The sequence below is a fragment of the Nicotiana tabacum genome, chromosome 1 (assembly GCF_000715075.1).
Source record: "Nicotiana tabacum cultivar K326 chromosome 1, ASM71507v2, whole genome shotgun sequence".
NCBI lineage: Eukaryota > Viridiplantae > Streptophyta > Magnoliopsida > Solanales > Solanaceae > Nicotiana > Nicotiana tabacum.
In genome coordinates, this window is record NC_134080.1 from 158,626,738 (window position 1) to 158,644,044 (window position 17,307).

Below are 17,307 nucleotides of genomic sequence, written 5' to 3' on the forward strand. Positions count from 1 at the left end.
GATAAGGTCAGGCAAATTGATGAATCAATCAATCACCTTCATATCGTTTTCAATCTCGTTTTCCCACGAGTGGTTGAAAGTTGGGCCATTCTAGTACATATTCTGTTGAAGTCGATAATAACTGATCCTTGTCGCTGAAAAGGCCTGATTATTATTCGTAAATCTTGTTTCGGTGAACCTTGCAAAAGAGCTTATTTGGTTAGGAAGAGTAGGACTTCTGACTCCAAGCGCTATTGATGTAGCCTCAGTCTTCCTTTTATTCTCATAAACATTTACCGTAAGAGGTTTTTGTGGGGACATGCTAAATTCGAAGAAAGTTTCCTAAATACTATTTTCAAAACTAGGATAAATAATTCAGTTTAATTCGATAGGAGATCCAATCAAAATCACTTTCTTACCACACAATTTTCACTTTAGTTTGCCACATCCTCTTTTTTCCTGCTCCTAATGCGATATGTTTTCATTATCTCTACTGAAACTGTAGTTTTAAAGGACAAATTAGTTGAGAGTTCAGTTAGAAATGAGAAATGGACTCCCAATCAAGTATTTTGAATGAGACAGCGACTAAGGCTACTTAGTAGTATGTCCTATAAAGTTGCTTTTACTTTTTCTTTTATTTTTTGCACAGTCAAATTCAATGCATAAAACTTAATTCCAGTTGTGTCAACATGGATTGGAAACTAGGGCATACCTTAAGGCACGCTTATCAAACAGCAAATGAAAGAGAAAGGGGTTAAAGAGAATTTACATGGGTGGTGGATTAGTCCACCTTCTCTTCATTTCAGACTTCCATCGAACCTCCTTGAGTTTCCCATCCATTTCATAATCTCTTTCCATAACAAGATTCACGCCCTCGTCCGAATACCACCCGACTCCTATACAGAGGATGCCATCTTTGTTCACATCAACATAACTCGTGACACCTCCTGGAAGCCAAAGAACAGTTACATCCTGCATATCTAACATCTCTTCTTCTCCAAAGTTTGCTGGATTTTCTGGAAGGCTTCTCTTCTTCAGGTTTTCCGTGCATAGGTATACGTAGGGTACGTCGTCTGTTTCTTGAGTCACGCCCTCCTCACTGTATATAGGTGTTGCACTCATCTCAAACACCTTCCACGATCCAGCCAGCTCTGATGGTTGGAGTCTTCGTCTTTGAGAGAAAAGTTTCACGTCCAGCTCCGTGTCACTATAATATTTATAGGCAAGACATCAGAAAAATAATTAGAAATTTAATACTACCTTCATTTTATTTTATGTGAAGATGCTTGACTGATCACGGAGTTTAAGAAAGAAAGACTTTTGTAACCTGTGGTCTTAAACATTCTATAACATTTCTGTGGCTATATAATCATGTATTAAGGCCAAAATGGAAAGTTTAAAGTTAAATCATTTCTAAATATAAAAAGGTGTCATTCTTTCCGCAACAGAATAAACAAGAAAAAGTGTCACATAAAATGGTATAGAAGGAATAGCATTCATCGCGCAGAACAGTGTGTCAAATCAGGCTTTATCTCCACAATGTCATTAAATAAACTGCACTTTTATACATTGTCAAGAGAGCAATAAGAAAATAAAGGGGTAGCACTCCTTACAAAAACTTCGTTAATGGCAAGAGAATTTATATTAGAGAGAGAGAGAGAAAAGAACTCTTGCTCTGCATCGGGGAAAATATAACACTAAAGTGGTAGTACTCCCAAGAAAACCATCTCTTGGTGATAACCGTTGGTTGTCAATGCTAAAGCTTCCTAAGATGTATTAACCAATATATGTGTGCACATCTCCAATCTGAAGTTACACAGACACAAATGTCTTCACTTCACAGTTGAAAGGAAACACAGGAAGGAAGCTATATGAAGAATAAGTTTACCCAGACCTACAAGGAGATGAGTAGGTCTCCTAACCAGTATAGCCTGATTTCAATAGATTACCACAAATATCACTTATTGCAACCTTTTGCAGAGAACTACCAATAAACTGTTCTTATCATAAGATTGTCATACAAGAACATCCAGTTGATTTCATCCCTTCCCTCAACTTCACTACCATACCCACAATAATATTCAGTGAATCATGCCAACTCATCAACTACCGATTAGACCATCATTACCATTTCTGAATTAATTTTATCACAGGGTCATGATCACAAGTCTAATCACTCCATTACTAGATTGCATCTCAATAAACCAGTGCTCCTCTCACATCAAATAGAAAATGATCAAATGACCAAAATATGAAAATTAAAATACAACCTCCAAATATTTTAGTAGAACAAGCTATCAGTTCATTGCTACTGCCAATTTTTTTTTCTTTTAAACAAGTAGTGCTACTGCCAGTGTTGTCACTCTCACCAACAGAAACACAGTTAGAGAATCTTTTTTACTCCTACTAGAAAACTTATATTCTCATAATTAAATAGGTTTAACCAGGATTTCCATTTTCCTGTACCATTAACTACTACTACCTCCTTTTCAATTTAGGTGATGTAATTGGACTCCGCATGGAGTTTAAGAAAAAAAAAGAAGATTTTTGAAACTTGTGGTGTTAGAAGCTTAAATGGCAAAAGTTTTTGTGTTGCTATCAATTTGTATGGCTATAAAAGGATCTCATTAGAAGCGGAGCCTTTGAGTGACGGTAAAGTTGTCTCGGTGTGACCTATAGGCCAAAGGTTCGATCCACTGATGCTTGCTTGTGTCAGGATAGGCTGCCTACATTACACCTCCTTGGGGTGGAGCCCTTCCCGGACCCTCCATGAAGGCCTGATGCTTCATGCACCGGGCTGCCCTTTTTATAAAAGGATCTTATTAAGGGTAAAATAAAAAATTTATAAGTTAATGTTTTCAAATATAAAAATGTGTCCATTCTTTTTTATACAGATAAATAAGGCAGTCTTCGTACGCTACCCTCCCCTGACCCCACTACGTGGGATAACACTGGGTATATTGTTGTTTTACGAAATAAAGAAATTATGTGATATAAATTGAACGGAAGGAATAATAAGCAATAAACAAGCTCTTCATATATTGCTGAAGTTTGCTGAGGAGACAAGAGAGAATAATTCCGGGTTAGTCTAGAGCATGCCATGTTCTGTAACTCTTGTTTTTTGCAGCTATTCATTTTAATGCTTATTCCGAAATAGAGGGATAGTTGCCCTCTATATTATAAGCCACAAAATATATACATAAAAGTATAAATCTAACCCACATCCAAAAATATAAAATAGGATTCAGCAGAATTTGACAGATCGACATGGCTGAATTATAACCTATATAATCAAATATAAGATACAGATACCTCTCGTCAGATAGATTAGCAGGACTAATCCACTGTTCTTCATATACAGCAACCCTCAATATTTGGATGTCCGAACCCCCATTACTGAATTCTATTGTATGCACTATGCGGAGTCTCTTGTGACAACCTTTGACAAGACACTGTATGAGGAAATAAAGGAGACAAAGTAACTTTCCGTTCCTAGAGACATATAAACCAAAAGAAAAAATAGTACACTAGGACAAAGCCATTGATGGAAACCGATAAAGTAGGAGATTTTGTACACTTTAACGCTTAAGAAGGGAATCTGGTATATAGGAATGCTTTTAATATCTCCCTCAAAATCAAAATTACAAACAGAACATGAAGCACCAAGGCTTATACTTTGGTGGTGTTAATAAGGGTCTTTCACACAAAATGTGTGGGTTCAATTTCCACTGTCCCCTTCCCTCCATTTCCCTTCCCCTTTCCCTTCCTCTTCCCCTTCCCCTTCTCCTATGTAATAGAAAAAATTTCATTTAAAAAAAATAACAAAAAAAAAAAAACACAGCACATGAAGCTAGATAGGCAATGGTGCTAGTGTTGCTTCCAATTTTGAATTAAGGGAACCAATGAACTCATTCACTCATCCTAAAGGCGGGTTATGACAATACCAGTTGGCTTAAAGCGCTGTTTAGGTTGCGCTGACTTTAAGAATGCAGATTAAAAGCATCTCGCTCAATCCCATCTCCCCCCAAAAAGAATGAGAGAGCAAGCATGAAGTTTAGACAGCCAATGGTAGTAATAGATCTTCCAAGAATTAATTAAAATCAAAGAGCACTTACGGAAATGAGCCCATTCATCAAATCAGAGAAGCAGCTAAAGAGGTCAGTTTAAGTTTATAGAGAGTGTGGTTTTAAGAGCTAGTTACATTACCTAGATTGAACTTCAAGAGAGCATATTGCAAGCAACTAGTTGGTTACTGCATAACAGTGATGCAAAAAGAAAATCCAGTCTTTGGAAAGCCACTACTGGTCAAGAAGTACATGGACCCTGCTAGCAGTTGCCTTCATGCCTTTAAGCCAACGTTGCCAAAGGTGAAGAGTTAAATACCAAGGTTTCTTTAATCGCAAAGCGCATAAAGCGTGGTTTTCAATAAAGAAAGACGATGGTGAAAAAACTAAAAAATATGTATGTAATGCAGGAAGAAAATAATGATAAAAATAATTATCTGGAAAATAATTGAATAATCACAGTTATGTGAAATATAAAAAATTAAAATAATTTAAATCAAGTTCAAAAACGTTTTAGAATTGCTAACAACATGTTTAATTTTTTACTTCAGACTTCTTCACTAGTTTTCTTATACAAAATTTTGTTCCTGTTCTTTATCGCCAGATATTCATTCACGACATACTTTTTAACAATCTTTGTATCACTTTTCCAATTATTTTTATTTTTCCTTTCTATTTAAGACAAAGCACATAGGTGATGAAACGCACAACTTGAGGTCTTAATGCTAGTCTTAATGCTAGCTCTGAAACGCCAACTGAACGAGACAAAGCGCCTAACTTGGGTTTTACATAACTTCGGCACTTAAACACACCTTACATGAGCCTTGACAAAATTGTTTGGCACTCTATACCTAAATTAAAAACCATCTCTGAAACCCAGGTCCTTGTTCCCGGAACTAGATAATATGGACATGATCCAGAACTGAAAAGACAACTTCAATGAAGTTTTTTTGAAAATTTGATAACTCTATTTTTCCATTTTTCCATAGTGTTTGTTTGAGTTCTTTTGGAAAAGGTTAACTTTTTTAACATTTCCAACCGGCTTTTTAAATCATCAGTTTTTGAAATATATGAAAAACTGAATTTCAAAACCTGTCAAAAGAAAAAAGTCAATTTTTTTGGCAAAAAAGCAGCTCAAACAAACACTTCTTCAAGAAAGTTTTAAAAATTAAAAAATAAAATAAAATAAAAACTGAATATGAAGCTCATATTTTCAATTTTTCCAACCAAATGCCGCTTTATGATTATTGAGGTGGTTGGAGAAAACCTGCATACAAGGTATAATAGATATAGAGAATTTAACAATGTTTAGTTACAATTGCAATTGGACGCCTTTCATATAAAACTCTAGATGTTTAGTTTGCAAATGTAAATCAATGGCATTTCCAATTGTTATTGAAGATTGATAATGAGCAGCTAAAGGGGATTCTTTCATTCACCATCATAGAGAATAACAGATCATGCTTCACAAAGAAAAAATATACCTTTTCTAGTAACGAATAGGAATTACATGCTTGGCAAGAGAAATTGTGCCTCCATGTCCATTTAAGTAAAGAAATAAAATGTAAATATTAGTTCATCAATATAGCATATCCATCATTTGGCAATGTTTTCTAGATGAACTAAAAAAACTTTCTGATTCCTTTTCTTTTCTACCTGTTGTGTTACTAGGTACCATAGTCCTAAGAGCATATGCTATAATGAAGTTAACCAAGATGACATGTGGTACTCACTTGCTCAAACTTAAAAGTTGGCGAAATGTAATACTTAGACTCATCAAGTTCACCAACTGGAATATCAACTGGACCTCTTGAGAAAGAGCCGTCCTGCAAATAGATAAAAGCTTTTATTGAACTCTCCTTACTGAAGAACTAGTATGGAATTGACCAAAAGCACAAGATTCCATAATCACCTTCAATGGCATCACAATAAACAATTAAGCAAAAGAGTAGCTTTACCTCAAAGAAAACAAGACCAGGTTCCATTCCCATAATATCTTCCTCCATAATATCACTCTTCTCAAAGTCAAAAGATTCAAATTTTGGCAGTTTTTGATGTCTTGATTTTCTATCAGGTGTTTCATGCATATGGAAAGACAGATCTGCACCTGTGCGCTTCTCTATGCTTCTGTCGTCACCTCCATTAGGTTCTGGAACTTCACCATGGGGATTCAGTGTTAGCCAATTCACTTTCCTTCGGATTTGAGATTTTTGACTGGCAGAAGAAGATGGCACTACCTCAACACGAGAAGAAGTATAGCAGTCAAAGAGGTGTTCATTCTTGTTGCCGACCTCGATAGGTTCCATTTCTGCCGTGATAGGAGAAAATACAGCTCCGACTCCCTTCCATATCCCACTGAGACTACTAGCAAATGTATTCCATGCAGGTCGGATTACAGGTTCCTGAGATGAAAATGTATATCGATGAAATTGGGAAGAGAACAAAATGTTATATCCCGCATTTTCATATGTTAAAGTTTCGTCGAAAGTTAATCGACGTAAGTTCGGGAATGGGACTATTTGAAAATTATAGGTATTATGTTATTTCAAACAAGTTAGGAGTAAATTCATGAATGTGAGGGGGGAAGCAAGTCAAAGAAAATAAATTTTCGTCCAAGTTTGGCATGTCGGAATAAAATACGGGCCGAGTGTTAATACCCAGTATTTATGGACTAGTACTATACAAGGTACCATATGACCATGATAGTATGATGTGTAAAGGATATTAAAAATGAGTAAAATTTTAAGTAATTTGAGACAATCCATAATTATGCGGGTAATTGGTTAATTATCGGGTAGCGGGATATTCCCTAATTAGTTAATTAATTATTAGATAAGATCAAAATACCCACCCCACCCCCATGTGGCAGCAAGCCACCAAATCAAACAAATGACTCCCCATGTGGCAGCAAGCCACCAAATCAAACAAATGACTCCCCATGTGGCAGCAAGCCACCAAATCAAACAAATGACTCATAGTCATTGTTGATTAGGTGGCAACTTAGCATAGTGGTTAAAAGACACATTTCACTTTATTAATTTAAAATAACCAAAAATAACATTTCATTCTCAAGACTCCATAAAGAGAACGTTACCAATTCGTAGAAGTTCCAACTTTTTCATTTCCTTACAAATATTTTCCATATCAAATATTACAATCAAAGGTGACAAAGGACGTTAGCAATTCAGATGAGAGCTTTGCCATTAGGAACATAAAATGCTTACAAATTCCTACAAAGAAATACTACAACAGAAGACGTGAGAATTCCAACATGTTTCAATAATTCCAACAAAAATTATTTACACATTAGCAACGTAAAATTTTGCGGTTCTAAAGAAGTACAGTGCAACCTTTTCCAAGAACATCATATGGATTTTTCCCTACTCCAGGTATGTTAAGGCTAAACTCTTCCTTCATTTTGCATGATCTTGTAATTACACAAGTTTGATAACGAGACAAAGAAAAATTCATGTCCCGGAATTTACGTATATTTTTCCTAGTCTTGTAAGTACAAGATTTCATTGAGTATTTCCTTCTTCCAGTCAAGAGAGAAGAGAGTCTATATATACTGTATTACAATATTTTCATTACTATCGAGCTATAATCGATGGGCAGGCCCATATTGGCAACCTCTGATCAGATGGTAAATTATATACCGAGCCTACTGTGGCTGAGCGCCTATGAGCGAGCCTAGCGGCCGAGATACAGAGCCTAGTATGGCCGAGCGCCTATGAGCGAGCCTACTACGACAGAGCAGTTATATATATATATATATATATACCGAGCCTTATAGGGTCGGACAGCTATTTTACTTACTATATTGAGAGAGTTAAGTCAGCATCAGCAGGTAAGCATATCTTCATATTATCTTTGACTTCCAGTTACTTGCAGTTATTATATTATCAATTCAGTTTCAACTTTCAGTATATTGCCTTACATACTCAATACATTATTTTGTACTGACGTCCCTTTTCTGGGGGCACTACATTTTATGCGTGCAGGTTCAGACAGACAGGTAGGTAGACCTCCTCATTAAGTGTTGCCCGAGTCCAGCTTGATCGGTAAGCTCCATGCCTTTTTGGAGTTGCTGGGTCTAGAGCTTTATGTACATCTTGTGTATATATGTATATATGGTATGAGTAGGTCGGGGAGCTGTTCCGATCACAGTATATCCACCAGTAGAGGCTTGTAGACATATCATGTCAGTTAGTGCAATACGTTGGGCTTGTAAGCCCTGTATGTATATTTGTTTGGTTTGTCAGCTGTAATAATTACGGCGGCCTTGTCGACCCAGCTTTATATTGACATTTAGTCTGCATTCGCAGTTGTCTTGCAATGTGGCCCATAGACAAAGTATGACATCATATGTGCAGAGTCCCTTAATTGCAAGTTGGTACGCAAGGATAGGTAAGGCACCGGGTGCCGGTCTCACCCCCATGTTCGGGGCGTGACAGAAGTGGTATCAGAGCAGTTCTATCCTAGGGAGTCTACAAGCCATGTCTAGTAAAGTCTTGTTTATGGGTGTGTCGTGCACCACACTTATAAGCAGGAGGCTACAGGGCATTTAGGACTGTCACTCTTTCTTCTTACTCTAGATCGTGTGGTAGAGCTCACTTATAAAAATTCAAATTCCGAACTTTTATTTTATTCGTAATAAGACGATGCCTACATTCAGAAAGATGATCGATAAGAGATATAATTGTGGAAGTGTTGAATTAGAGGAACTCAATTTTGCATCTTGCTTATGATGAGTAAATGTGAGGTCTTCAGTAGTTCATGCGTGCACTAAAAGGTCTTGATAAGGAGCTTTTAGGAAAGAATACTTATCCACTCTTACGGTAAAAAGGAATAACGGAATCGGAAGTTAGACACAAGTTGTAGCAAGTAAAAAAAAGCAAGGTGAAGAAGGGTACAAGGTACCCAGTTAATAAAGATTATCATTATTTATCATTCAGGAAGGGAGATATAAGCATTTTGAATTACCTTCAACAGTAATAGATGTACGTACAATCGGCCACACCTATCTCAGTGGTTAGAGTAACGGATATGGTTTAAGAGAAGGACAGGAAAGTAGGATCCGGCAGGGGTTAGAGTAACCCAAAATGATGAACGGATGGTTTGCGTTAGTTGACATTTCCGAAGGATATTACAAAGGTGCTAATAGATCTCCTTGTGAGATACCTAGGTGATGCACTCTAGAATATTACAATTTGATGTGAATACTAGCATGATCAAAAAAATTCCGAAGATAAGCACTGAAAGCCCGGAAGGGATAAATATTACCTTAGTGTGACTCTCGTCCCTAATAAAGCAAGGAGGTTGAGCAACCCGAAGAACCGATGAATGAAGCAAGGAGAGCTAAAAGCAAAAGGATATCTTGTTGAAGTTTTCAGAATAGAGTGATAGACAGATATGTTAGCAGGAAATAAGAAGAGAACTAATGAAGCATTAAAAGTAAGATGTGATACATGGATAACGACGGTAGGTCAAAAAGATGACAGTATTACAGAATCTATAGTCAAATGAAGAAAGAGACGAGGGGTGATGGTCCTTAAGACAACAAAAGAGTATAGGCCATACAGTCACATCCTCATTTCGAGAAATAAGTTTGCAACTCTAACGTGATTAACAGAAGGAAATGTTAGACCCTAGAGTAATAGAAATCAGCATGGGGTGGTGAACAAGATAAACTAAACATAAACTGGGAACTGAATGATTTGACAATAGTCAGCATCATGAGAATTTCAGATTGCAGTCTGGCATTAATAGAACGGACAACAGAGAATGGTCATTCAGGGAGACGCTTCCCTAAAGCAAGCAATATGAGCAAAGTTAAGCTTAAGGGACTGTATGTGCCAGTTACACTAAGTGTCACCATCGCGAGTGAGGAATTTTGTTATCCTTGGTACGGAAGGATTACGGCAAGGCGAGTAAGGATCATTGATGATGCGAAAGGACGCCAAAGATGGAGAGGAAAACATCTATATGCAGGTCATCGTAGCTCCAAGTCTTAGTACTCCCCTAAAGGGGAATATGGAATGATAAAGGAAAAATGCGATAAAAATGAAAAAGGGACGAGATTGCACTTATCCAAAGGTTACAGATATGCTATGATTCCAGAACGTTATGTAAGCACGACGTCAAAAAAAAGGAAGTAAAGGTTCCTGCCCGGGATGTTATTGATAGATAAGGAGCCAGTATGTGAGGTAAGTTAAGACAAGGAAATAACCCAAGAAGGATTACGCGGAATATGGATATGAGAATGGGCCGACGAGCAGTTAGTAGTTGATTCAGGAAGAGCCCAATCATGACTAGACAAGAAGTTACAGACAAATCAGCAGATCATGCAAGATAAAGGTAGTGAACCCCAATATGGAGAATTCAGCCTCGCAGTAACATCATTATAATACTTGAGATATATTCAAATAGGAATCGGGGTAGTTAAAGGTATCGTATGCATGTTACGTGGATAAAAGAAAGTGCCACTGGGAAGGCAGTCAAAATATCAGTTCAGAAGCAACCCTACAAGCACAAGGGCACAAAGGTAAGCAACTACGGATGATTATAGGCAAGGAAGGACATCAAAAAGGTCCGTACTAAGCTCATAGCTTTTCGAGAGTCAAGGGTTCTCCCTAAGTACTACAACAGAAAACTAGATGAGGAAATAAGGAAGAAGGCTTCAACCTAAGCACAACGACCTAAAGAGGAAATGGTCGTATAACAACAGTCCTGCAACAACATTGTAAGCACTCCAAAGGAAAATGGCATCTATCGTGGCTAATGAACGGGAAGTAAAGTTAAAAGTACTATTCTAGACCATATGAGCTGTATGAAAACTCTGGCATGTGTGGGCACTAAGATAAGCTAAGTATAAACGCAACAAGGGGCAGAAAGACCAGGAAAAGTAATAGCTTACGTTGAAAAAAAGCTAAGGTGGAACGAAAGAAATTATTCGATCAATGATCTAGAGTGGTTACATTATGAACACACTTAAGGGTTCGGAGTTTATACACGCAGCATATACAGCCGTATAAGATTCTGGTATGCATTAAAAGAAAGAATTGAGCCCAGGTCATAGACAATGGATTAAATTGTTAAAGGATTGTATCAGGCATATTCCTCAACGCCCATAAAAGGCTAAACAGAATAACTAATACCATGAACCACAGATCGGGAGAAAACTTAAGCCTACATAAAGGCCGATCAGAAGAAGGAGGAAACTAAAGAGTTACATCGATGAGGTAAATCGGGAATCTGATTATTGGACCCAGAAGTTATAGGAGTCATGATTGAGAACATAGCAGAATCACTCTTAATATTAGAGGTGCAAGAGAGATAGCACAACTATATTCTATAACGGCTCTACGATAAAGCCAGTTAGAAGAAGTACCAGCCTTATAAGAAGTCAGTATGGAGCTCCCACCGAATTATATAGGCACCAGAGGTGGGAGTATTATAATAGAGCTTCAAATGGTGGATGTGATTTATACCTATGTGATAGGAAGGTTATGAAGGAAAGATAGAAGAATGTAAGGTGATATTTTAAAGTAAGTAAGGTAAAGGTAAACAACGTGCGAAATACTCAAGTATAGAAGGATGAGAGTGGTCCATACTTCAGGTAAAAGACTAGAAGTGCTGGGATTCAGTATCCAGGAATGATAGCAGCATCATCAGTGGCATACCTTCCAGCCTATGGTTTCTAAGTACCGAAAGGTTTAATTAGAGGGTAAAAGGAGAGTTAGAGACAGTGCGATGTCTCGCTTGATGTTCCAGAAAAGCATAAGAGAATCGATCGCAAGCTAAAGTACGATAGAACGACAAGATTTTAGAAAGACACGAGTAGGGATAAGAAGAAGGCAAGTGAGAAGGTGACAACAATGGATAAGTCCTCGAGATTAAACCCGTGAAAACAAAGAAGCTGATGGTCCCTCTAAGTTATAGAAAGCTCAATATAGCCTGAATGAACTCAAAGGAGTCTAAGACTAGTAGCATTTATAGCCCATTTGGCCAAGCTGCAAAAATCAACTTATTTTGAGAAGTGCTTTTTTTCAAAAGTGCTTTTCTCAAAAGTACTTTTGGTGAGAAGCAGTTTTTGTTTGGCTAATTAGTTTGAAAAGCACTTCTGAACATCAATTAGCGTTTGGCCAAGCTTTAAAAAACTGCTTCTAAGTGTATTTTTCTCAAAAGTGCTTTTGGAGAGAAGCTACTTTTTTCTGCTTCTCCAAAACTACTTCTGCTTCTCCCCAAAAGCACTTTTTTTCCTTCCAAAAGCTTGGCCAAACACCTCAATTTTTTGGCCAAAAGTGCTTTTGGCCAAAGAAAAACACTTTTGGCCAAAAAAAAGCTTGGCCAAACAGGCTATTAGAAGAGATGGAATGCTGCTCTGGTAGCAGATAATAAAGGATGACGTTTGGGCCTTCGTTGGAGTAATGATTTGAAGAAGAAAAAAAGGAAGGGGAAGGAGGATTTCATGAATTGTAAGGGACTAAAATACCCATAAGGTGAGTCACATTGGGATGCTATAAAGTACGGTAATGGAAGTATAGCATCACCCCCAGGTGGATCAATCTAATTACTCCAGATGTTCTCGATGAGACGCGAGCCCTAGCGGGATGATGAATCAACATTAAGGTGAATCAACAATAGATGGATAAAAGTTCAACAGTATGAGATGAGATTAGACCATCAGTCTTAAGGATAAACAACGAGAGTAACCTGGAGTTGGTTGCAGACCTTAGTAACGATAAATCAAAGTAAGAGTTATGGTATAGTATGACTTACCTAGGTGCAGTAAAGTCATATGGATAGTTAACCAGGTCTATGAAATAAGATATAGCCATATTCGCAAGTTCTACAAAGTACCGAGCGAAGAACTTCAGTACACTTATAGATGCCCAGAGAGGCATCCTATTAAGCCTTGTATATGTTTACAAAATAAGGCCTAGAGATTGGCTAAAAGCTGGAGGAAAAATGAGAGAAGCGTCGCATAGGCGTACTTACAAGGTCAGTATCGTACAGGCTGCATGATGAAGGTAACAACAACTACGAGATTGGAAGGATTCCGACTATAAGCCGTGGTGTGAGAAAAAGCCTAAAGGGGGAATGCCCTGACCTTTGGACTTATTCACAGAACAGTTGCCTAGATGGCAAGAGGAGCACTAAAGTATTCGTAAGAGCTATGGGTTATGAGAATGATAAATGCATCAGTGAACATTCGAGTACGAATGTTCCAAAGGGGAGAATGATGTTATATCCCGCATTTTCATATGTTAAAGTTTCGTCGAAAGTTAATCGACGTAAGTTCGGGAATGGGATTATTTTGAAATTATAGGCATTATGCTATTTCAAACAAGTTATGAGTAAATTCGTGAAGGTGAGAGGGGAAGCAAGTCAAAGAAAATAAATTTTCGTTCAAGTTTGGCATGTCGGTGTAAAATACGGGCCGAGTGTTAATACACGGTATTTATAGACTAGTACCATACAAGGTACCATATGACCATGATAGTATGATGTGTAAAGGATATTAAAAATGAGTAGAATTTTAAATAATTTGAGACAATCCTTAATTATGCGGGTAATTGATTAATTACCGAGTAGCGGGATATTACCTAATTAGTTAATTAATTATTGGATAAGATCAAAATACCAACCCCACCCCCATGTGGCAGCAAGCCACCAAATCAAACAAATGACTCTTAGCCATTGTTGATTAGGTGGCAACTTAGCATAGTGGTTAAAAGACACATTTCACTTTATTAATTTAAAATAACCAAAAATAACATTTCATTCTCAAGACTACATAAAGAGAACGTTACCAATTCGTAGAAGTTCCAACTTTTTCATTTCCTTACAAGTATTTTCCATATCAAATATTACAATCAAAGGTGACAAAGGACGTTAGCAATTCAGATGAGAGCTTTGCCTTTAGGAACATAAAATGCTTACAAATTCCTACAAAGAAATACTACAACAAAAGACGTGAAAATTCCTACATGTTTCAATAATTTCAACAAAAATTATTTATACATTAGCAACGTAAGATTTTGCGGTTCTAAAGGAGTACGGTGCAACCTTTTCCAAGAACATCATATGGATTTTTCCCTACTCCAGATATGTTAAGGCTAAACTCTTCCTTCATTTTGCATGATCTCGTAATTACACAAGTTTGATAACGAGACATAAAGAAAAATTCATGTCCCAGAATTTACGTATATTTTTCCTAGTCTTGTAAGTACAACATTCAATTGAGTATTTCCTTCTTCCAGTCAAGAGAGAAAGAGTCTATATATACAGTATTACAGTATTTTCATTACCATCGAGCTATAATCAATGGGCAGGCCCATATTGGGCAACCTCTGATCAGATGGTAAGTTATATACCGAGTCTACTGTGGCCGAACGCCTATGAGCGATCCTAGTAGCCGAGATACAGAGCCTAGTATGGTCGAGCGCCTATAAGCGAGTCTACTACAGCAGAACAGTTATATATATATATACCGAGCCTTATAGGGCCGGACAACTATTTTACTTACTATATTGAGTGAGTTGAGTCAGTATTAGCAGGTAAGCATATCTTTAGATTATCTTTGACTTCCAGTTACTTGCAGTTATGATATTATCAATTCAGTTTCAACTTTCAGTATATTGCCTTACATACTCAGTACATTATTTTGTACTGACGTCCCTTTTCTGGGGGCGCTGCATTTCATGCGTGCAGGTTCAGACAGACAGGCGGGTAGACCTCCTCATTAAGTGTTGCCCGAGTTCAGTTTGATCGGTAAGCTCCATGCCTTTCGGAGTTGTCGGGTCTAGAGCTTTATGTACATCTTGTGTATATATATGGTATGAGTAGGTCCGGGAGCTGTTTCGATCACAGTATATCCACCAGTAGAGGCTTGTAGACATATCCTGTCCGTTAGTGCAATATGTTGGGCTTGTAGGCCCTGCATGTATATTTGGTTGGTTTATCAGCTGCAATAATTACAGCGGCCTTGTTGGCCCAGCTTTATATTGACATTTAGTCTGCATTCGCAGTTGTCTTGCAATGTGGCCCATAGACAAAGTATGACATCATATGTGCAGAGTCCCTTAGTCACAAGTTGGTACGCAAGAATAGGTAAGGCATCGGGTGTCGTTCTCGCCCCCAGGTTCGGGGCATGACACAAAAGATAAGTTTAACAGACATAATTTTGATTGTCGTTTCATGAATTCATGAACATGAATATCAGTTTGGGTCAACCTATGTTGCTCGGACTCTCCGAAAATGTCAATGTTGCGTGTCGGACTCTCCAAAAGTAGTGCAATTTTGGAGGATCCAACATGGGTGCGGCAGCATTTTGGAGAGACCACGCAACATAGGAGACAATTGGAAGTAGATGTGAAGTATCCTTTCCAGGCAAAATGAGAACTCCAAAGTAATAAGTTTGATATTAGAACGTTCAGTTCCTCATTTCAAGCTAAGCTCAACCTTTCTAAACTTCAAGATACTCTTTAAACAATTTGGTAACCTACCAGTCATTAAACTTGAAAGGCTTGAAGTATCAAGTTTACAAAAAATAAGCACAGGAGCTGCATCTTAATATTTATAAGTTCTATACTATGTTCTTTCAGCAGAATTTTGATTCTTGACTGTACAATTATAGTTCAATCAAAACTTTATCATTATAAACTGTACAACCCAACAGAAAAGAAAAAAAAGAAAAAAAAAACTGTACAATATGAGTGAGCTTGCTCACATTGTTGATCTCAAGCCTGGAAACGGAAGAGGATTGTGATAGGCTGACAGCCAGTGTAAACTAGCCAATTTATAATAAATCCTCACAATACAAAATACATCAGGACATGCTCATCTGAGCACGCATTTCACCAAACTCAGGTGTGGTTGCCTCAACATGAGAAGCATAAGCAAGGGTCCCTACAAATGTCGTAAAGAGTATTAATGAAGGAGGCATCACTAGTGTGACGAGAATAGTGACAGAAAATACAAAGGAGTTGGAGGAGAGGGAAAAGAGAGGAAGGAAGAGGTGAACGGAATAGTGGTAGGGACTACAATGAGCCCATACTTGTTTAGCCTAGTTATGAATGAGCTAACTAATAGCAGCTTTGGCTCAGTCACTGTATATGTGTCAAAACACTCACTAAATAAGTACAAATAAGTGATTTGGAACCCAGTAAATCAAATGAATTGCATTAGAATACCGAACTGGAAACCATAAAGTTCAAACTCGGTATGTACCTTAATAATGTACGTTTTATAGGACTACACTACCGTTACAAAGCAATAAATAATCAACTATGCCTCAAATCCCGTATCAGTTCAGTTCGAGGATATGAATCCTCTTCATCCACTCAGCTCTATTCAAGTCTACTACACCAGTCATCACAAATTATGCTTAAACTTGCTGAAATCTTATATTTAGTCATAACATACTCAAATATCATCATTGAATCCAGATATATAGAGGTTACAAGTTACCTGAGTCTGCAAAACGGTTTCGACTTCCATTAACATAGCACCAGAGACCATAACTTTTTCACCTTTACTCTTCCTAGCAACATTTCTCATCCTTTTTCCACCTCTATTCCTCCTACTCCTCGTCTTATCTCCTTCTCTCGCAATTTCGTTGTCAATGCTCCACACATTTTCCTTCCCCTTCACTTTTACTCTCTCCTTACGATCGAATTTTCTACTGCAGGAAACGCAAGGATAGCGAGAATTTGGCTTGCTGATAGAAGGTGAAGTAGTGGAAGGGTAAGTACAAAACCCTAGGAATTGGAATTGCTGTTGTTGAAGGTTAAAGGATTTGGAAGCGTCTAGAGATGGAGATTGCATGATTGTGTGAAGCTATAAACTAATAGGTTTTTGGTTATGGAGATTGATATCAATTTGGTAGAAAATTAGCTGAGAATTTTTGGTAATTCCATTTCAGAGCGTTGGATAAACACTTGGAGTGCTACTGAACATGAAACATTTGGGATTTAGATTTTAGATTTTGGAGGATGAACTGACACGTCAGCACTGGATTAAAGTGAGAAAACGCCTTCTCAGTCCCTAAAATTCTAGACTACAATGTTTATAGCACGTGCAGGTTTTAGAAACAAGTTACACTATGTATGATGGTAATTTATTGTGCGTTTAATTTATTATATTAAAATTTTGATATATTACTATATACAATTTAAATATTTTTTATTTAAAACTGTGCGTTTGATTTATTATATTAAAAATTAGATATATTACTATATATAATTTAAATCTTGTTTAT

General features: G+C 37.3%; 1 protein-coding gene across 1 annotated transcript; it reads right to left on the reverse strand.

Annotated features, from left to right (window-relative positions):
• Positions 1-595: 595 nt before the first annotated feature.
• Positions 596-17,086, reverse strand: LOC107820933 (uncharacterized). Its single transcript, XM_016647299.2, has 5 exons — positions 16,518-17,086; positions 6,002-6,445; positions 5,777-5,869; positions 3,292-3,431; positions 596-1,186 (listed from the first exon to the last, which is right to left on the reverse strand). The coding sequence occupies exons 1-5, from the start codon at positions 16,872-16,874 to the stop codon at positions 745-747; spliced, it is 1,476 nt and encodes a 491-aa protein (XP_016502785.2). The 5' UTR covers positions 16,875-17,086; the 3' UTR covers positions 596-744.
• Positions 17,087-17,307: the final 221 nt, after the last annotated feature.

Coding starts and splice junctions, on each gene's coding strand:
- LOC107820933 (XM_016647299.2), bottom strand. CDS start 16,874: ATGCAATCTCCATCTCTAGACGCTTCCAAATCCTTTAACCTTCAACAA. Junction 6,446..16,517: donor AAACCGTTTTGCAGACTCAG/GTAACTTGTAAC, acceptor TTTTCATCTCAG/GAACCTGTAATCCGACCTGC. Junction 3,432..5,776: donor CAACTTTTAAGTTTGAGCAA/GTGAGTACCACA, acceptor TTCCTCATACAG/TGTCTTGTCAAAGGTTGTCA.